Source organism: Poecilia mexicana, unplaced genomic scaffold (genome assembly GCF_051168715.1).
Source record: "Poecilia mexicana isolate PSO_F unplaced genomic scaffold, ASM5116871v1 scaffold_2, whole genome shotgun sequence".
Lineage (NCBI taxonomy): Eukaryota > Metazoa > Chordata > Actinopteri > Cyprinodontiformes > Poeciliidae > Poecilia > Poecilia mexicana.
Window position 1 is genome coordinate 39,793,214 of NW_028263371.1, and position 21,416 is coordinate 39,814,629.

General features: G+C 38.7%; 2 protein-coding genes, 1 long non-coding RNA gene and 1 pseudogene across 4 annotated transcripts; 3 read left to right on the plus strand and 1 right to left on the minus strand.

The window, feature by feature from the left end:
• Window positions 1-7,907: 7,907 nt before the first annotated feature.
• On the plus strand, window positions 7,908-9,217 carry LOC106921904 (ribosyldihydronicotinamide dehydrogenase [quinone]-like). Its single transcript, XM_014993905.2, has 6 exons — window positions 7,908-8,020; window positions 8,112-8,276; window positions 8,344-8,474; window positions 8,545-8,658; window positions 8,723-8,824; window positions 8,895-9,217. Exons 1-6 carry the CDS (start codon window positions 8,017-8,019, stop codon window positions 9,165-9,167), a joined length of 789 nt encoding a protein of 262 aa, XP_014849391.2. The 5' UTR covers window positions 7,908-8,016; the 3' UTR covers window positions 9,168-9,217.
• Window positions 9,218-10,645: 1,428 nt separating this feature from the next.
• Window positions 10,646-12,030, plus strand: LOC106921902 (ribosyldihydronicotinamide dehydrogenase [quinone]-like). The gene is made up of 6 exons (XM_088016350.1): window positions 10,646-10,765; window positions 10,916-11,080; window positions 11,156-11,286; window positions 11,351-11,464; window positions 11,529-11,621; window positions 11,692-12,030. The coding sequence occupies exons 1-6, from the start codon at window positions 10,762-10,764 to the stop codon at window positions 11,911-11,913; spliced, it is 729 nt and encodes a 242-aa protein (XP_087872476.1). The 5' UTR covers window positions 10,646-10,761; the 3' UTR covers window positions 11,914-12,030.
• Window positions 12,031-15,989: 3,959 nt separating this feature from the next.
• Window positions 15,990-16,739, minus strand: LOC106921907 (uncharacterized). The gene is made up of 2 exons (XR_001419084.2): window positions 16,631-16,739; window positions 15,990-16,487 (listed from the first exon to the last, which is right to left on the minus strand). It is a non-coding gene; the product is annotated as an uncharacterized LOC106921907 (long non-coding RNA).
• Window positions 16,740-16,902: 163 nt separating this feature from the next.
• Window positions 16,903-18,290, plus strand: LOC106921905 (ribosyldihydronicotinamide dehydrogenase [quinone]-like; annotated as a pseudogene). The gene is made up of 5 exons (XR_015766326.1): window positions 16,903-17,046; window positions 17,188-17,352; window positions 17,420-17,734; window positions 17,799-17,900; window positions 17,971-18,290. The product of XR_015766326.1 is annotated as a ribosyldihydronicotinamide dehydrogenase [quinone]-like (transcript).
• The last annotated feature ends 3,126 nt before the right edge of the window (window positions 18,291-21,416 follow it).

Genomic DNA, 21,416 nt, shown 5'->3' on the forward strand with positions numbered 1-21,416 from the left:
GTGTCTTAATGCTAGGACTAAAACAGTTGTAGACATTTAAAACAATGATTTTGAAAAATAATGAATGAATAAAAACATTTAAATAAGTATAATGGCGTAATCTTGTAATTTTACTCAACTCCGGGAGAGGGCGGTGTTGTTATGTAGAAAATACCTCGGGTTCATGGAGAATTTAAATAAAAAAGAAAAACGCTGCACAGGTTGGGTACTATTTTATTTATACTCTCGAATTCTTCAAAATAACATTCTATAAATTCTAATTTTATGTAAAATATAGCTACATTTAATCATATTAAAATTAAATCTATTGAAATAAAACAGTCCTTGAGGTTTTTTTAAATCACTGAATGTATCAAATAAATTTTTTGTCTAATTTATTTTTAATATATCATACTACACTCAGTGATCTGCTTTATAGTATTTACAGACCTCCTGGTCATTTGAAATGTGTGCTGCAGAAGGTCTCATTTTAATTAGGAAAATAATGAGGAAGGACTCACATTTACAGCTTTTCTAGTTGCTGCAAGGTCACAGTCTTAGATGTTAGGGGAGTTTTGTTAGATTTAATAAATTATGTATCTTTATATGAGACTAAATATGTAAATAGCTAAGAGTAGTGAATTGATTTGAAGGGCTTAATTTTTCCAGTTTTTGGTTGAACTTTGAATTTTACTAAACTTTAAATAAGCAAAGCAGGCAACTTTTGGTCTGCATGCTAAAGACTATAAGTGGATAAATATTAAAACTACACATCATCATGAAAATAAAATCCTGAAAGCAGCATCATGCAGTGGAGATGCCAAAAAAGCCAAGCATGGTTCAAATTTGGTTTACAGTATATTTCAATGTCCACTCTACAACGGCAAATGACAATTAAAAGTCTAAAACACCAATAAAACAACTTGAAATCAATTTTATATTGAAAAGGTAGAAAATATAAATTTTAAATGAGTGATGTGTGAGCTTTCTTTCTGGTCTTCATAAGTTTCTTGCAGCTGAGATCTGAAGCAGCTGTAGTGGAGATACCATCATTTTAAAGAACACCTTCATGCAGAGCGTTACAGTAATCTATTCTAAAGTTACACAAGGTTGAACTATTGTCTCTGTACTGGACTTAGAAAGAAATGGCTGCACTCTTGTAATGCTTTTAAGTTGATAAAATACTTTATTAGTTACTGAAAATATATTTTTTGGTGTTTTTTATATTTATATGCAGACATATACTGCAGTTTATCAACCATATATTGATTAGATTGGATTTCAATAAACAGTTCTACTGCAAAAACCCAAAAAATGACCATCCCCAGCAAAATAAATATTTTTATTGTGGTTCAAAATAAGAGTACACTAAAGGCAAGTATGGACGGTCAAAAATTCCCCAATCAATCATTACCTAATGGTTTATGCAATTCTTAATTAAAATATTAAAACATTAAAATTAAATAAATTAATTGCTAATTGTTAAAAACTTATTCTTCCATTGAAGTTGTTAAAATTGGAATTAACATGTGTGTAAAATTAATTCAATACGATGCAGTGTCAAAAAGAAAGAATTTAACTCCAACATCTGATTGGTTAATGGCCACAAGCGAGGTCAACTTGTTCTTAACCCCACCCACTGAATTTGAAGTAATTGGATCAAAAAGAAAAAAAAATAATTATGTAAAGCATAAGCATTTCGTTGAAGTAAACTGTAAAAAAAATAACTGTCATGAAATTTGCAAACAAAAATATTGTTTATAGACATTTAATTCATTATGCATGTGAAGGAATATTCATCCTTTTACTTATTAATGACACCATTAGTTGTGCCATTTATTTATTTATGGCACTTTTGGACCTCCATATTTACTAACTCTAAGAATATTCAATAAGTACACTTAGCTTACAAACAATATTCAGAAAATTAAATGTCTTTCTTTAATCCTGCAGATTTTTTCTGAAACTGTCCTGCAGCTCCTTATGTGATAAATATGTGTCATTTCCTCTCAAACATCCAGGACATGGTTCAGGTAGGAGATGTAACAAACAGCGAGTCTCAGGATTTCAATTTTGGACAGCTTTTTATCCGGTGGGAGGGTCGGCAGAAGTTTCCTAAGCTCTGCAAAAGCCACGTTAAAGGCCACGACGCGGACGCGCTCCCTGGACGCATGCGCAGACCGATATTTGGCGGTTGCGCGCCTCCTGCGTCTCCTCTCCTCTCTGGAGCGCGCACGGTCCTCTCTGTCCACCGGCATTTACCCTCGCGGAGGCTCTCCGGGTCCTTTGGTCCCCTGGTACAGTCAGTTTGCTGTTGGTCAGAAATCAGGATCAGGTCATTTTCTCTGGAGCAAAAAAAGTTGTTTTTTTTTATTATAAAGAAAAGAGGCATCATTTTCTTAATGCAAGATATAAAATATGAAAACGCTCTCTTTCGTTCGGAATTGTCATAACGATGTGCTGTAGACATTTTTTATTTTTTTTTAATTAAGAATGATTTCACAAAAAGCCTGAAAATAACTCCACCACCGCCCCTCAGCGTTGATCCTAGTTGGAGAGACCGCCGCTGTCCGAGGTGCTGAAGGGACACAGAGACTGAGTAAATATAAAAACAAAAACAAACAAACAAACAAAATAACTATCCAGTACTGTAATTTGAAATTGTATTTATTTACTTATAAGGCATTCAGCTTTTGTTTACTTTCGGTTGGATCGTGGGAGGCTATCCATCTATTCAGCGATTATGGGGGAGAAGGTGGAGTTCACCCTGGACAGGTCGCGCTAGCAGGGCAATACAGAGAAACACAAACACACTGACTCACAATGAAGGCATGGCTTAAAGTAATCAATTAACCTGTCAGGTTTTTGGGCTGCAGGAGGAAGATGAAGTACCTGGAGAGAACCCACACTGGGGGAGAACATGCAAACTTTGTGAGGAAAAATTAAAACTGAGTCAAAGTGTAACAACAACAACTACAACAATAATCAAATGTTTGTTTTCTTGCTAAAAGATGACTAAGAGATCAATTCCAAAGGTAGGAAACTGTCTTAAATTAAAATGAAAACAAAGTGAAAACTTACTCACCTGATACATTCAAGAATCCAGTAGGCTGGAGAAACGCAAAAAAAAAAAAAGAAAAAGAAAAAAGAAGTTTAGTCAGAAAGCAAAAAAACATATTCTCATGTTTTACATGATGCTTGAAGTTAAAGAGAAAATGTTAGGATTAAGATGTAATTGAGGACCTGGGAAGCAAACCTCCTCATCTTGTTCCGTCTCAGTCCAGTCGTCTGATTTCTTCTGCAGCCTCTCTTTCTGTCCTCGCCGAGACACACCCACCTCTCTTCTGGAGCTACATGGACAGAGGAATTCAAGAAGGTTGCAGGTAAGATGTGGGCATTTAAAACTAATGTAATTATATTGGCCTGAATGGTTAAGATGACAGGAAATCTTTATAATCTCACAGTTGATGACATTTTTTAAAATTTTTTACTGTAGCATTTTATAAGGAAAAAAAACAAACAAACATTCCTGTTGCTATTCCCTGAATTGAACCAAATAAATGGACAATAATTGTCACAAACGTTTTTAAAGTAAAATATAAAACCTTATGCTGGTCTTTTGGCTTCTGCTGTTTTCTAAATTGTCAGTGTTAATCATTAAATTAACGATCACTCTGAATAAGATCGCTGCCGGTGGAAAATGTGTCCTCAGACGTTGCAACAGGCTCTGTGAGAAACGACTCCACCGTATGCAGTCGCTGACAGAGCTTCGGCATACGGCCACCATCGTTCTCAGGCCACCTGTTTGTGTGTTTGTCAACTGATAAGAGGCAAACACACAAACAGGCTGTAAGTTGTTTACATCTTTTTTTTAAAAAAAAAGATATAAGACAATGATGTTGGTAAAATCCTTATTCTTAACGTATGCTTTTTACCTCTCTGACTGATTTGTGAAAATTAAAGGCTGTTTGTTCTGATGTTCCGCTTACTAATAAAGCTTTTTTTTCACAATCTGAGCAGTGTGTATTGTTTGGAGACTGCATATTCTCTCTCTCTTGTGTTTCCCTGCTCTTTTCCCGCTGGGACGTCTTGGATTTAATTTGTCGTCTGTTCCAGTCTAGACACCATCTGGTTGAAAGGACAGAGCCTCACATTTTCATCTCCTTTTTACTTCCTGTGCATATAACACTAAGACTTAATGATTAAGTTTCTTTTAACATTTGAGCATGTTCTTATTAATTTAGTTCCAATCGTCTGCTGCAACAGTTTGTGACTAATAAACCTTTAATTTCTCAACCCCTCCATCAGTCACATCTCTCTGGATAACAGCTGCTGTGCGGTTTTTTGGGGGAAGATTTGGGTCGATCAGCTCTTGCCACTGCGGCAAGTGAAAACATTTTGAAGTCTTTGAGCAACTTTGCATCATAACGAGAGGTTTTGTTCTTTGAGCCAAACAAAAGGAACAAACTGAGAGCTGATCAATAAAACTGAGGTATTGGTTATTGGTTAATGTAACGTCTGTAGTAAGTTTAGGTTGTCAGCAGCAGACCAAGGAGCGATATCAGGAAGGAGAGAATAAAGTCGGTGCAGTTTGGTGATTGGTGTATGAGGTAAACTGGTTAAACCTAAGTTTAATGAACCTAAATAAAACTTTTTTTTTTTTTAAATTTGAGATTCATGAAACATTTGTTGCAAGTAAATAAAAACAAACAAAAAAACAAAAACAGCCCTTCCTCCCCTGAAAACAGTGTTTTAAGTGTTCTTGTTTTTTGTTGCTTTTGGACTGAGATTGCTGTTGTTGTAAGAGACAATAGAGTGTTAAGCTTCACATGACAATTTTAGACAGGTGAGAGTACGGTAAAGCAGTAGTAGCACCACCATGAGGGAGTTTAAGCAGTTGTTATATTACAAACTTACATTACTTTAAATATGAAGCAGTTATCTTCCTGGCAAGGCCTGACATGGTGGGACAAAGGAAGGATCTGACAAATAACTAAATGAACTGAGTCAAATACTGTGAGGAGGTGATTAGTGAAATAGAAGCAGGTGGCAGATTGTTAACGGGCCACAGAGAAGAGCTGAGATTAAAATCAAATGGGAAGAAATGGCTAAGCTGAGCCAACACAGAGAAGCACTAAAAACAGAAAACTACACTATTCATAGTCAGTGTCTAATCCAACACCGACTCAAAACCCTGAACCAAAAGGTAACATAGAAAACTATGAACGAAAACTATGAACATATTACCACAGTAAACACAATTGAAAATGACAAAGTCTGCAGAGAAGAAAGTGTCTCTGCTTAAAAACATAAGCCAAGCAGTGAAATTGACCATCTGTGTGGTAGTTAGGGAATCTCCGAGTAGTGATGCTATGATGCTAGATTTTGTTGACAAGTCCAAAACGTTTGGTGGCATTGTGACTTAGCTGAAGAGCCACAGTATCTAAGGAAGGAGATGCTGGAATGTTTTTATTTTTTTTTCGTATCTTTTTATGCTAATGAGTTATAAGGCAGATCTGCAGTAAGTACCTCCAAGGGATCAATGGATTATGGAGAACACCGTCTGAGCCAGAGGCGATAACGAAAAAAGAGGCATGCATGTAAATGTTCAGATGCTCTTATCTGCGCATTCCTTCGCTGTGACATCAAATAAGTAGGCAGAAGGTTTCTCAGTCCCCTGCTCTGTTAACAATGCAAATCGGTGTCTCACTGTCAGCCTCTGTCACGGTTCAGTGGACGTCTCTTCATCATGTTGCCTTCTAGCCTGCAGGGGTTTGGACTCAGGAAACACTTCTTCACACTGAGCAAATTATCGTTCTGAGGAGAACAGAGCAGTTACGCGACAGGAAGATGGCAATCCCACACTGAAAATCAATGTTTCAAAAGATCAGTGACAAATTTTAAAGTTAGAAAAGAGAAAAAGTGAATAGAAAAGCAGCATTTATTTATTAATCTATACATCAGTTCAAATGAAACTGAAGTGCATTTAAAAATATCTTTGGATACAAGTAAATCAATCTGAATTACAGCAAATGTAATGTGTTCAACTGGCCTGTCTAAACACTGCACAGCCTTTATGCAACAGAGAAATATTACCAAAAAAACAAAAAGATATTGCCAAATGTGGACTTTACTATGACTTCAACTACAATAATTATATATATATATATATATTTTAAACGAGAAATAGTTTATTGTGTAGGTGAGAAAGATACATACATTCTTTTTTTTAGAGAAAGCTGCTGTAAGGGCTAAACTGTGGGTAAATTTTGACCAAATTACAGAGTTTAGTTGGCCAGCCGACATTGACAATAGATCAGACAGTCTTCGTAGGCAAAATGTCTGGGATGTGTGTCACTAGAGCTTACTCTCTCCCTTTAGTCATTGTCTCTCTAAATGGAAATTGTATCATTTTATAGTGATAAAGATGACGATGAAAGCTTACGCACTTTTTAAGTGACTAAGGTGAAAATAAGAGTGAGGTTCAGTCACGGCTGGGGAGCTGAATGAAAGAGCTACGACAACTGAACAACAAATAGACAAATTAATTTGAGTCCATCTTGAGTCTTTCCCTGAGCAGCCCAACACCTGCCAGCTTGTACCGTTGCCAGGCGGCCCTGCTGACGGCCAGCCAATAGTCTCACAGTAAATCCTGCAGCTCTGTTTACTTAACGGTCATCCCGGTGATTAGATCAGCAACATTAATCTTTTAAAGGTTGCTATTTGCATCTCTGCAGTGATTATTTCCCATCAGGGTGGAGCTAAAATTAATGTCTCAACATCTGGATGACTATAACTCATGGTGGATGTAAACAGTGATTAGGTGGTAAACAGCATTCAATTCAGACCTTGGCATTAACAGTTCATGTGCACTTTCGCCATCTACTGGTCGAAAATGAAAACAGGACGACTGTATTTTCTGCTTGAATTATGTTCGTGTTATTTTCTTAATAAAAACGTTCGCATACAGATGTCTGCATAAAAAGTCAAAGTTGTCACCATAAAATGGCATCGCTTAAATTTATATTTGAATGTCAGTGATGTAAGTAGTGGACTCCTACTATCCTGTATGTTTCAGATGTTTGGTTGAGTTTAACTGAGTTTAACTGTTTCTCAGAAACTGACATTTAAAACCTCCATAATGGAAACATTTAGCTACACTAAGGTCCCAAGAAGTTGAAATTTAGAAAAGAAAATATCGAAAAATAAAATAGTAATCCCTAAATGATTGCGCTTGTGATGATTTGTGTCTTTTGAAGCCATAAGAACCTCGATAGCAAAGGGAAAAAAAAGGGAATAGCGGTTATTGCTAACAGCTGTTATGCTAGCCAAAACCAAACAACTCTCAAATCTTACTGGTACTAAAGCTCACAAATGCACCATTTTTGTTGGGTGTGATGTCATTTCCAGATTCTGTTGTAACTGGATTATGTCTTAAAGAGTCACCAGCACTTGTTCATTGTTCAGTGCCAGCTGCTGCAATCAGAACCATTCAAGTACCACACAACCCAGTTTAAGAACTACACTTCAAAACAAAAATGATGCGGATGTAGAACAGAACTTTGCAACAACGATTTTCCCTTGTGGCCACATGATGGTGCTGTTGCTCACTATTTAAAACACATTTTGCTGCCATGTAAGCTACATTACATGGTTGCTGTCAGAATTTATCAAATGGCTCCGCACAGTGATTTAATCTGTGCACAAAGTTGTGCAGACATTGCACATCTCATTGAAATATGATGAAAAAGCAGAAGCAACACTAAGTCTGCAGCAGTATAAATTGGAAGTAAAATACTGTACTATTGTTCACGGACAGAACTTATTCAACTTCAGATTTTAGTGAAAATGTGTGGAAATCTGAAATTACTCTGATGCTGTTACCTGAATCATGAGGATAATTGTTAATTATCTGCACCTGAGTGTGTTTGAGCACACCCATATTTAAAAACAGCTGAGCAAGTTTAGCAGGTAGGGTGTGATTTATTCCAATTCCTTTGGCTGTGGCAACAACAACAACCAGGTTTTGGGGGCAAAATGGGTAATAGTTTCCTTGAGCTTGAACATATTTGTTGTAACTATTATGTTTCTGAGGTGATTGTAAAATGTATTGTGTGTTTTTTTTTCCCCAGCAAAGAAAGTGCTGATTGTGTATGCTCACCAGAGCTCTAGCTCATTCAATGCTGCAGCTAAAAATATTGCTGTGGAGGTTCTGACTGCTCAGGGCTGCACAGTGGAAGTCTCTGACCTGTATGCCATGGGTTTTAAAGCCACTGCTACAGCCGAGGACATCAAAGGTATGAATCGATGCAGGTTTCTCAAACGTTGGGATTTATTAATGCCTGATGAACCTCTCATGCACAGGAGTCTTGAAGGATGCTGAGAACTTCTGTTATCTTGAAGAATCCAAACTTGCATGGGAGCAGGGAAGACTTTCAGATGACATCACAAAAGAGCAGTCTAAGCTCACTGAGGCAGACTTGGTCATCTTTCAGGTAAAGCAGTCCTAACAGCAGTACATTGTGGCAAGTCGTCAGAACATACTTACTGTAGTCCCTCTTTCAGTTCCCCATGTATTGGTTCAGTGTTCCTGGCATCCTGAAGGGCTGGTTTGATCGGGTGCTCACCAATGGCTTTGCCTTTTCACAAAAGAAACCCTATGGCCTGCAAACCTTCAAGGTAGGAGTTCAGTGAAGGGTTTGCAGAAATCCAAACATGCTGTGTTCAACCTGTTTCCTTCTAGGACAAGAAAGTCATGCTGTCTGTCACCACTGGGTCTCCAGAATCCATGTTCTGTACAATTGGTATTAATGGAGACATAAATGTCACACTGTGGCCACTACAGGTACTTTGTCATAAATGGGTGTGATTCTACTATACAAAGTAGAAACCTCATAGCAATTCTTTCTCTGCAGAACGGCATCCTGCACTACTGTGGCTTCCAGCTTCTGTCCCCTGAGGTCTTCTGGGCTCCGGCTCTTGCTGCTGCTGAAGATCGTAAGAAGATGCTGGAGAGCTGGCGCACACGACTACAAGGCCTGCTGGAAGAGGAGCCCCTGTCCTTCACTCCCTTGTACTGTTTTGATAAGAAGACTTTCCAGTTGAAATATGTCGGCGAAGAGTTTGGTCTGTCTGTGGGCATCCACCGGAGCAATCCACGGTCGTCTCGGAGCCAGATGAAGGATTGAGGCCGAGCTGTTGCCATTGTATGATCAATAAAAGCTGGTTTATTCTGAAACTGAGGTTTTTGTGACTTGACTTCAATTTGCACTTTTTCATAGTCTAAATGTGAACTAAACCTGTTAAAATTAAAGGAATGATTAAAAAATTACTAACTTGCAGGTGATTTAATTCTGGCAGTGACTGCTGAGTTTGATATTTGCTGAGATTCTCCTGGCTGTAATGTTGGGATATTCTCCTTGGGAGGGGGAAATAAAAATGCTTGTGGGTGAAATCTAAGTGATGAATGCATTTTCAATTGTACTGCAACAGAACAAACTGCTTGTGTAGGATAAGTGAATATTTAAACTTTCTCCTTCAAGCAATTTAAGGACTTGTATTCTTGGACTTCTGAGCAAAGCCAATGGATTCTCTACTAGAATTTAATGTGGCGAGGATGAGAAACATCCCCACCTGTTGAGACTGGGAGAACATCAAGCCAGAATTATAATTTTATTTAATGGTTTGAGAAATGTCCTTGGTGCTGAACTTTTTTTTTTTTTTTTTTTTTTCCCACAGTCAATTTTCTTAAAACATAAGCATGGTGCCTCTGTTTGGATTTTTACTTTATGAATGTAAAGTTTTGTCCAGATCACTTTGAGATCATCCAGTATTTTAAGTTCATTGACCTTTTATCACATTTTAGACAGTTTCCCCTGGTTTCAGTCTGCAATTGCCGTTGCCACCTTTGACTGAAAATCGGCACCAGATTCCCAACAACCATGCAAGAGTTTGTCTATCCAGACACCAGCTGACTGTCTGGATGGACAGTATACCTCCTAGATGCTTACTTTGCCGACTGGTCTTGTTCCCCTCTCAACAAAATGTCCCGTTACCCATACGACGCAATTAAAAACGTCTTGAGGTTAGAGTGCACATGCAGAACATAAGGAATATCTTTCAGAGCGTCTTGTTAGCTGCTCTGAAAGGATCTACAAATCTGAAGATAAAACATTCCACTGTTTGTTTTCCTTGGTATATCCCAGAGCTCTAAGTACTCCTAGAGGATTTTTTTTAAATGTATACCTGAAAATTGTAAATATATATATCGACACTAACATATATTTAGAGCTGGTGCTTGGATTCTCTGAACTACAAGGTAGCTGGCAATCAAAACTTGCATTAAGAAAAATCAATTTATGCTATATTCTCACATTATCTACAGCTCCCAATATGGTTAACTTCAGGCGAAACACTTTTCTTTGTGAAAATAACAGCAGGTAACCTGATTCACATGCTTCTCCCCCCTGCTTTCTTACTCTTCTTCTTTTCTATTATGGAGGCTCACAAGCAACTTCTAGGTGTCTGCTGCCACCTACTGGATGCGAGTGTGTAGCAGCATTAACTCGCAACCATTCAGTTCTGTTTGATGTGGGCTTGATGAACGCTGATTGACAACACCTGAGTCAACAAGAACCCAAATAGTTCAGTGTATAAAAGCAGTAGGAAGGCTTTTCTGTATAGTGAGCATTGTTGACGCAGGTTTTTATTTTTTATTAATTTTTTATTATTATTTTTTTTTTTGTTGAATTGATCATAGACAGCTGAGACATTGGCTCTGAAATGGGTAACAGTTTTTTTTTTTCCTTTCTTTCACATGTTCCCTTTTGGGTAGTTAATTTTAAAATCTGTTTAAGTTCAATTGTGTAGATTGGTTAAATATTAGAAACATTTATGATCTGATTGGTGCTCAATACATTCTTTGATGTTTTTGCAGCAAAGAAAGTGCTGATTGTATATGCTCACCAGAGCTCTGGATCATTTGATACTGCAGCTAAAGATGCTGTTGTGGACATTCTGACTGCTCAGGGCTGCACAGTGGAAGTCTCTGACCTGTATGCCATGGCTTTTAAAGCCGCTGCCACAGCCAAGGACGTCAAAGGTATAACATAACTTTAGGTGATGAAATATTGTCAGTGGTTCATGTCTGACAAATCTATTTATTTTTTTTGCACAGGAAACTTGAAGAGTGCTGAGAACTTCTGTTATCTTGATGAATCCAAACTTTCATGGGAGCAGGGAAATCTTTCAGATGAAATCACAAAGGAGCAATCTAAGCTAGCTGAGGCAGACTTGGTCATCTTTCAGGTATTTCTATACATCGGTGATCTATAAATGCACAATGTTGTACCAACTGTAGTCCCTCTTTCAGTTCCCCATGTATTGGTTCGGTGTTCCTGGCATCCTGAAGGGCTGGTTTGATCGGGTGGTCACCAATGGCTTTGACTTTTCACAAGACGAACCCTACTGCCTGGAAACCTTAAAGGTAAGAGTTCAATGAAGGGTTTGCAGAAATCCGAACGTGCTGTGTTCAACCAGTTTCCTTCTAGGACAAGAAAGCCATGCTGTCCTTGACGACTGGATGTCGAACAGCCATGTTCTGTATTGACGGCGACATGACTGTCACATTGTGGCCACTACAGGTAATTTATCTTAACTGGGTGTGATTAAACTATACAAAGTAGAAACCTCATAGCCATTCTTTCTCTGCAGAATGGTGTGCTGCACTACTGTGGCTTCCAGGTTCTGGCCCCTCAGGTCTTCTGGGCTCCGGATTTTGCTTCTGAGGAAGATCGTTGGAACATGCTGGCGGGCTGGCGCACACGACTGCAAGGCCTGCTGGAGGAGGAGCCCCTGTCCTTCACTCCTTTGGACCGTTTTGATAAGACTTCCCAGTTGAAGCCTGATGTCCATGAGAAACGTGCCAGAAAATAGTCTGGTCTGACAGTGGGAATCCACCTGAACAAGTCACAGCCAGTTGAAGGCTGGATGCTAAGATGTTACTCTTGTCTTGAATGATCAGTGTGTGGAATTAAAGCTGCTTTAATCAGATTTTTTTTTTTTTTTTTTTTTTTTTTTTTTTTTTGCTTGGCCTGAGTTTATTTTCATTTCTCTGCCCCCAAAATTGGAGGCACTGAATTAATCACTGAACACTTGGGTATTTCTAAAATATTCTAGCTCAAGATTGTCCTAGCTGTGCTATGAACAACATGAAATCTACGTTATAGCACTTGAAATTTTCTTTTTCCCTGACATTACTGTTGCTGGTTCAAAACTTTGAATATCATTAGGGCTATTATGTTTTGTAAGCGGTTCAGCCCCTTAATGAAATTGACATGAGGTTTCGTGATGATCCCCAAACTCCTTCATAACCTAGGTAAACTTGGAGTAAATTTCTACATGTTTATGGCTGGAACTTGATTGGTAATGTCTTGATTCTGCTTATCTCTGACGGGTTTATCACTCGGTGATTATTGGGAAGGCTATAAATAGACTTTTCTGTTAATTAAAGCATGCAAGTTTAACACTTGAGATGCCTGTCATTTATCATAAACCTTTGAAAAAGTTTAATTTTTTAGCAATTGATGTGCTTAACTGTCTTGAAAGCTCAATTTTCAAACCGTTAAATGAAATGTCATTTTTGCAAGCATAAAACAATTGTGCGAATGCTGCCCTGTTTTCTGACACTCGCATCCATTCCCAAAAGCAAACGGGTCTCAAAGTTAAACTATAACTGTTTTCTTATTGAAAATGTTTTATTGGCTCCAGTGGTTTTTGTTTGAGGGTGATCAGAAGGGAATGTGGGTTATCTGGCTTGGACTTGAGCCTGTGACAGCCAGAGAGTAAGGCCTCTATGTGTGGGTTGTGTTTTCCCCTGCATCACCACAGCACTCCACTATTATATCTGATTTAGTTATGCTTAAACTCCAGGTTCCAGGTCTACTTATGAAAAGTTTTCTGACTGGAATAGGCAACTTCTTAGAAAATGTATTTAAAGAAAGAATGAACACATACATAGAAGTTTAGATTAGATCTGATTCTCATGATTATTTAGAGCTGTTTATTCAGAAATGGTGTGTGTGTGGATTTTTTCTTTTTCTCAGATGGCAAAATTTGGATTTGAATGTAGATGATTGGGGGCGGGGGGAGATTTTGCAATGTCTATGGCTGTAAAATGTCTCAAAATATTCTGGTTGAAAACAAAATGGTTGGGTCTAAACCCCCAACTGTTGGCAAAACAAATTGGAGGTTCAGAGTGCTGGTTTCATTTAAAGTAACCTGATAAAAGGCATTAACAGCAGTCTTCAGAGGACTGCCAAGGAAAACCCACTCATGAATTTCTGGGATTAGAGGTGGCACAGGGGACAGGTCCCACAACCCGTGCATGGAGGCCTCCAGTCCTCAATGTGGCAGTCACGAGTTCAAGTCCTGGTCTGTTGAACCTTTGCCACATCTTTTCCCCTTTCCTGCCAATCTACTGTGAACACCAGAGCCAAATATTTCTGGGAGCATCACAAGGATTTCACCTGAGTCAGTTGCTGGATCATGAGCCACTATGCACAGATGACTCCTGGACTCTAGCTCAATGATCCAGCCAGAGTTCTCTTTTTGCACGAGAGCAGTTTGTATTTTAGATGAAACTTGAGGTTCCAGGGTCTGGAGGAGAACCCACATTGCTTACAGTCCAGAGTGAAACTTTCAGTTATGAGAGCCTTGGCATTGGGTTACTGAAGTCCAGTCACTACAGCCATCTACCAGGAAGTCATACAGCAATCATAATTTATTTCCATAACAAGTTATATGGAGATGCTGATTGTATTTTCCAGTAAGACACTTCTCCTTTTCACACTGCCAAAGTTGGTCCAATGACCATGGTGTCAGTGCTGGATTGATCAACACAAATGGTCTATGGCTGCAGAGTGCAACCTGGGCTTCCATTACATCTCAGCAATGCCACAGATATTGGTGCAACAAAGCACGCAAAAGGAGACCTGACATATTAGATGTATAGAAATCCTTGTGTAAAACCATTTTTTAAATCGATATGTAATACTCTATTTTTCTGAGACACCACACTTTGGGTTTATCTGTAAGTCATAATCATCCAAATTGCAAGAAATATTTACCATGTGTAATGAGTTTGAGAGCCAGAGACAAACTGTTCAAAAAATGTTGACATTTTTCTCAATATTCAATCTTTTTGTGGTGTTCTTGTATTGAGATGATTACAGACTTCCACGACAATCTCTCTCACACAAGAATTCAGCAAGTAAGGCACCAGTTGAAAGACTAAGAATTATATTTGGGTCCATATTTTGAAAGGCCTTTAAATTGGGCTGAAAGGAATTTTTTCTCCCAAATTTTCCATTGGCTTTTATGCAAATTCTTTTATATTTGTGTATTTCTTTTGTCTTTTTTGTACTGTCTTTTTATATTGCTTGACAATTCTTTTTTACTTGAATATGTTTTGAGTTTGTTTATGCTGCTGTTTTGTTTAGTCCTTCCTGGAAGAAACGATTTCAATAGAACATTCCTTGCTAAATAAAGACAGTCTTAAACTTGCCCACCTCACAAGCACCAGTGAAGGACTTCCTGTGCAGTCGGGCTTTCCTTTAGAAACTATTATCAGTGAAGAAATCAGTCAGACTTCATTTGTATACAAATTTTATATAACAGTGAACAATGTACCAATGCTATTTACATTGTGCGCAATGGAAAGTAGAGGCGAGACAAACTAAAGAAAGCAACCGATTAAAAAAAACAATCTTCCTGTCCCACCCTACCTCACAGCCAAATCTGAATTTACATTTGCATCAGAATTCAAACACGCAAAGTCAGATAAAATAAACAAGACATTTTACTTCATACCAAAACAAAGTCAACTTGAAACAAATCAAATTATATTCAGCATAATATAAAATACTGAAGTGTGATAGAAGGAATATTGAGAAATGGGCCAAATTCTTGCACAGACATCAAAATAAGCTAAGGGACATTTCTTCAGTGCCTGCACTGTAAAGTTTACATCGTTTTTATCAACGTTAGCATAAAAACAATCAATGATGTCATTTGATTCCTAAAAATTGCTTCTGGCTCTGTGAGATATGTCAGTAAACACAAATTGTTTATCAGAGTGCTAAACCAAGTTTCTTATCTGTATTTATACTGCTCTCATGCCTTTCGTTGTAGTCCTCCCACACGTTCTGCACAAAAAAGCCATTTTTGTTGGTTCAATTGGAGGAAGCTGGTACCGTTTTAAATCAAGAAAAACACTCTTTGGAAAAAAAATCTAAACAAAACAAACAGTTAAAGCATTTCACCAAATGAACATAAACCAGAATGATGTTGAGTTTTATTGTGAAGGTTGAACCCAGATAGATACACACGCACACACACACACCCCTACACGCACACACACACACACACACACACATACATATTTTTAATCACATTTTGACATTAAATCAGACTATCGTAAATACTTTCCGTTTTAGGTGCATTTGGATAACCAAACTTATCTGAAATACCAGAGAAATGAGAGAACTTTAAGATTCTGTTTTATCATTTCCTTTTCTTAAATGTAGAAGTTTTCATACAGTACAAATACAAACATTTGAGCCATTTTTGAAAGCCCAAATGATGGATTCAGTGAACCAACAAAATATCTGAGCTGAATGAAGGCAAATGTGTGGTGAATTTTAAGTTAACTCCTCAAAACTCTCCATCCTTGTGAAATAACAACCTGAGCCTGAACAGTTATTGTATTGTCAACATTCTGCAAAACAGAAGATTATGTGAAAATAGTTTTTTCAGCTAAACGCGTGCACAGGTTTGAGTTTAATGTCCATGCCTTAAAGCTACACTCTCAGTTTGGCCACACAATGGCACTGTAAGCCACGATTTACAACAAGCATCCCACAACAAAGACCAGCATGAAAAGCGTGTGCAACTCTTTTTGCTTCTGACGCACACCGTGAGAACACAGACAAAGCAAAGTTGGAGCGCAGATGTTAGTGTTATGTTTGTCTTTATTTTATTTAAAAGGAAATTATCATGTGAAATGTAGGAGAACAACACACAATGCTGTGCCAAAATATTTGAGGATCTGCAGCTTAGTGTGTGTAGAGCATAAAAAACAAGCCCTCCCTTCCCCCGAGTCATTTCACGTCATCCTTTCGTGTCAAAACAAAGTGAGTACAAACACAGCCTAAATATAACATAACATAAACCAACATACTTCTGATGTAATGGGATAAAAATCACGTTGAGGAGGCGACGCACCGTTTCTGTCTCACTTAAACACTTAAATCTTTCTACAGAGCCAAGAAATTGTAACACTTCAGTTTGTTGTTGTTAACTGAACCCTTCCTCTGAACAGACAGAAACGGACATCGGTGCGTTTGATGCGACATGCGTCCCAGCTCTTTGCCTTTGAAGCCATGATGCTGAATCTGTTTTTCTGTAACGGGGCAACGTCCATGAGTGGGCTTGACCACAGGCAACTGTTTCTGCAAAGGAAAGTAGTGTAAAAGAAAACCAAAAGCTGTACAGTGAGAGAATTACCAGGCCACTCTGGCTTCATGTGGGTGAAAGACAGCGAGACTGGCATGTAGATTTTAAACATTTTGTAGACAGAGGGACAAATACAGACCTGCATGATATCAAATATCCTGGATCCACATGTACACATGTCTGGCTCTGCTGCTTTACTGATAGGTCCAAAGAAGAAGAAAAACAAACACTGTAAAATGGAGAAAATGAGTAAAGGGGTTGATGTAAGATTGCACCTGGTGAGAATATAGATGAATCATTGCTGAAATTCAGTAGTAAATCAAGAAAAATGTTTTTTTTTTGTTTGTTTTTTTCTTTAAACTGGAAACAAATCTGGAGGTAGGGGGAAATGATCCTCCCACCTGACTGATTGGTGACCCTGATTGCTAATTGACGGCATCTGAGAGAGCCTAATGTGGAAAAGATGTATAAAACCTGCATTTTAAGCTGTGAATATCAAGCACCTCTTTTTCTTTTGTTGATTGGCTGTTTATTTGGAAACCAGCTTTACAATGGGTAAGCTTATTTTTGAGCACTTGCATTTGAAAACTTTTATTTCTTGTGTCTGCTCTGTTAATGTTAAGAAAGTTGCTGGCTTCTATTATATTTCAGTTATGGAAAGAATTAAATCCAGTTGTTCTTTTCTCTATATTGCAGCAAAGAAAGTGCTGATTGTGTATGCTCACCAGAGCTCTAGATCATTCAATGCTGCAGCTAAAAATATTGCTGTGGAGGTTCTGACTGCTCAGGGCTGCACAGTGGAAGTCTCTGACCTGTATGCCATGGATTTTAAAGCTACTGCTACAGCCGAGGACATCAAAGGTATGAATCAATGCAGATTTCTCAAACGTTGGGATTTATTAATGCCTGATGAACCTTTCATGCACAGGAGACTTGAAGGATGCTGAGAACTTCTGTTATCTTGAAGAATCCAAACTTGCATGGGAGCAGGGAAGACTTTCAGATGACATCACGAAAGAGCAGTCTAAGCTCACTGAGGCAGACTTGGTCATCTTTCAGGTAAAGCAGTCCTAACAGCAGTACATTGTGGCAAGTCGTCAGAACATACTTACTGTAGTCCCTCTTTCAGTTCCCCATGTATTGGTTCAGTGTTCCTGGCATCCTGAAGGGCTGGTTTGATCGGGTGCTCACCAATGGCTTTGCCTTTTCACAAGAGAAACCCTACATCCTGCAAACCTTCAAGGTAAGAGTTCAATGAAGGGTTTGCAGAAATCCAAACGTGCTGTGTTCAACCTGTTTCCTTCTAGGACAAGAAAGCCATGCTGTCCTTCACCACTGGGTCTCCAGAATCCATGTTCTGTACAATTGGTATTAATGGAGACATAAATGTCACACTGTGGCCACTACAGGTACTTTGCTGTAAATGGGTGTGATTAAACTATACAAAGTGGAAACCTCATTGCAATTCTTTCTCTGCAGAACGGCATCCTGCATTACTGTGGCTTCCAGGTTCTGCCCCCTGAGGTCTTCTGGGCTCCTGCTCTTGCTGCTGCTGCAGATCGTAAGAAGATGCTGGCGAGGTGGCGCACACGACTACAAGACCTGCTGAAAGAGGAGCCCCTGTCCTTCACTCCCTTGGACCGTTTTGATAAGGAGACTTTCCAGTTGAAAGATGAACATATCAGCGAAGAGTTTGGTCTGTCTGTGGGCATCCACCTGAGCAATCCACTGCCATCTCAGAGCTAGATGAAGGATTGATGTTGCCATTGTATAATCAATAAAAGCTGGTTTATTCTGAATTGTGTTAAAGCTCTGTGGTTGTTTGGCCCATAAAGCTGAAAATGGTATAATTGTTTTCACATAATGTGCACTGCTGGTTGAATTTTTATGATGCAAATCTGACTCGACCACTATACCCAGACTGTAGGCCTTCTTGGTGGTTTCTGATTATCACTCCTTCAGTTGAGCAAAATCAAAAGTGTTGCTTACTAGGGGTTTGCAAAGAAGTGGCTGAAAACTTTTCCCATAGAAGCAGCTTTTGTTTGGGTAAGCAGGAAATGAGCGAGGGGAGGGGGCGAGGCACACTTAAGGAAGTGGCCTTGCGCACTTGTGTCCAGACTACAGCTTGTGACAAATAGGAACTGGATCGCGTGCTGCTCTAAAGGTTGCACAAAGTCCCCACTTTTTTTTTTTTTTTTTTTTTTTTTTAAATCCGGTCTAGGTAGATCAATCTCCTTTGTAGTCAAAACCTTTTCAGATCCTGCCCTTCAATTTAGTATTTACCTGGAAGATAAAGTAACTACTAGAAAATGTAAAATATGCAATAAATCTACACAAAGGGGATTTTTTTTTTATATATATGTATTGCAGGGTACTAGAATAGAGCTTGGGTGTAAGGTTTACACCATGGACTCAGATCTGGAGTTCTTCCTGTTCTCCCATTGTCCATCAAAGTTTTCCCACAGTGACTGCATGGAAGGCCATTTTTGTCTGGCTCTGTGGAAGGAAGTGGGTACCATTTTGCATGGTGAAAACGTCTCTGGAAAAGGATATTTGGTTCATTGGAAGCTCAAATGCATATATTTATTCTGATTGAAAACTAGACATTTATTGGGTTGTTGTAGATGGAACCCCATATGTACTGTGAGGACTTGTCCAGGTTATACAACAAATTGTCAAACATAAAGACCCTTCAAGAATTAAAGAAAAATATCAAATCTCACCTATTTAATTTTAAACTCTGTAAAACATTATTCATAATTGACTTATGGGTGTTTTTACGCCAGCAATAAATTGGTGCCTGTGTTTGCGGCAGATGTCATCGGGTTAATACCATGTGGGTTATTTACCACAATGACCCCCAGCAGGCAGCTGGGGAGGGAAAGAGGTCAACCTGAGAAATGAGGTGAATTATTTATATGATTCATCCTCTCGCTCTTTCAAAGGTTACATTAAAATCCAATCAATCCTACCTTCAGAACAAATGCAGCCTGTTGAACTTTGCCTTAGTCCATGAATGAGTGAATGCATGTTTGTGTTAGCGTGAGGCCGGCTCTAAGGTATATTAAGATTGGCAGCAGGAAAGGCTTGTAATGAGGAACTGCCAGCGTTAGCTTTCATGGTTTCCAACTGCGTCCTTTACCTTTGCATCACAGAGCGTCCATTGTGTGTTCCCCCATCATCACGACGCAAAGGGAATTCACTCTGACATTTGAGCATGACTATTCTCACCTCTCACAGGAGCCTCTTAAAATTAACTTTGTACTTGCAAGACGGTGATTTTTCAGAATGTTTGGGGGAACAACATTTAGTTACATTTATTTATTCAACTGCTAGATTTAATAGAGTATGTAAATTTGGGTTTTCGGTTCTATTCTATTCTATTCTTTCTAATTCAACATTTTTCAAAACCAAATTTTGAAGAAATTACAGATTAACAAAGTTTTTTTTCCCCCCAGGTTTCCCCTGTAATTAACTCCATTCATCTTCCCAATAACTATGACTAGCTTCCCTGTCACTACTAAAGAAAAACTTCCACACAGCATGATGCTGCCACCACTAAGCACAACATTAGTTTTCAACCATATTAAGTGTTTTGCATGTAGTTACATCTTAGTCTCATCTGACCAAAGCAAACTCTTGGACATATTTATAATATCTTCCAAATCACTTGTGGCAAACAATAGTTTTTATTCTTTTTTAAATTGCTTTTTTCTTGACGTTATTCCATAACTCCTCACTATTCCATACTGACAGACACCTAATAGTTGTCCTGTCAACAGATTCTCCCATCTGAACTGTGAATCTGTGCAGCTCCTCCAGAGTTACCACGAGGCTCGTTACTGCTCCTCTGATTAAAACTCTGACGGATCGGCCTATCAGATATTCAGGACTGACATCTGTTGGTAGGTTTGCAGCCGTCCCGTTCGCTGTCTAATGGTGGATGATGGATTGAATGACACTTACTGGAAATTCAAGAGTTTAGCATCTTGATATGTAGTCTAATTCTGCATTTGACCTGTCCATAGATCTACCCCATATGTTTGTTCTTTGTCTTTTTAATTTAGTTTTTTCACTGGTATTTTCTGAAAAAACAAACACAAAAAAAACCCCCAACAGCACCAAAAAGACAGACGAACTCCAATTTAATTGCACCGAAAGTCATTAAGGCATATCTATGTTGCTGAATACCGGCTCCAAACACACTTTTTCAAATGTTTAATTGCTATTTTTTTAAAGCCATGAAACATTGTTCGTGTATCTCCCTTTAAATCATGTACCCCCTTATATACTTTGTAAAAGTTTGTGGTCGTAATGTGGCAAAATCTGAAAATGTGCGAAACCATTTGCAAGGCACCGCACAACTCTGCGGTTTATATCCCTTGCATGGATGTTTATGTGCCCTCTCAGCCCTCACAACCTTCTGCTTAAGGTCGCAGCTTGAACAGCTGTTTAGAAGAATGATAAAAAAGTTGTTGACTACGACAGCTGTGGAGGAACAAGACCACAAACAGAGCCAAAGAGGCCTGAGTGAGGTCCAGAAAAGGGGGGGGGAGAGGGGGGAGAAACACGGGTGAACAAATAATAACAAAGACCACCTCCTTCCTCTTTTTATGCACTTCTCCAGGACATGTCCTTCATCTCTTGTTCAATCTATCCTCATCTCCGTCCTTCTTTTGTGTTTGTCATCTGCGCTCGCCGATGTGAAAATTCACAGGAAACTTTTACCACAATGAGACGTTTCACACGTTTTTTTGCGCCGCGGGGATTTGAATGCTCATTGAAGATGCGTGCCTCATGGGATTGGACTTTAGCTCAACCGCGCATGTACACGTTCCCAAATTACTCCTGACAGACGCTTCACTCAGCGAAGCTGGCAGTGATTGGGCAGCAGCGAGCCTGCAATTTACAAAGTCTGTGGCTCT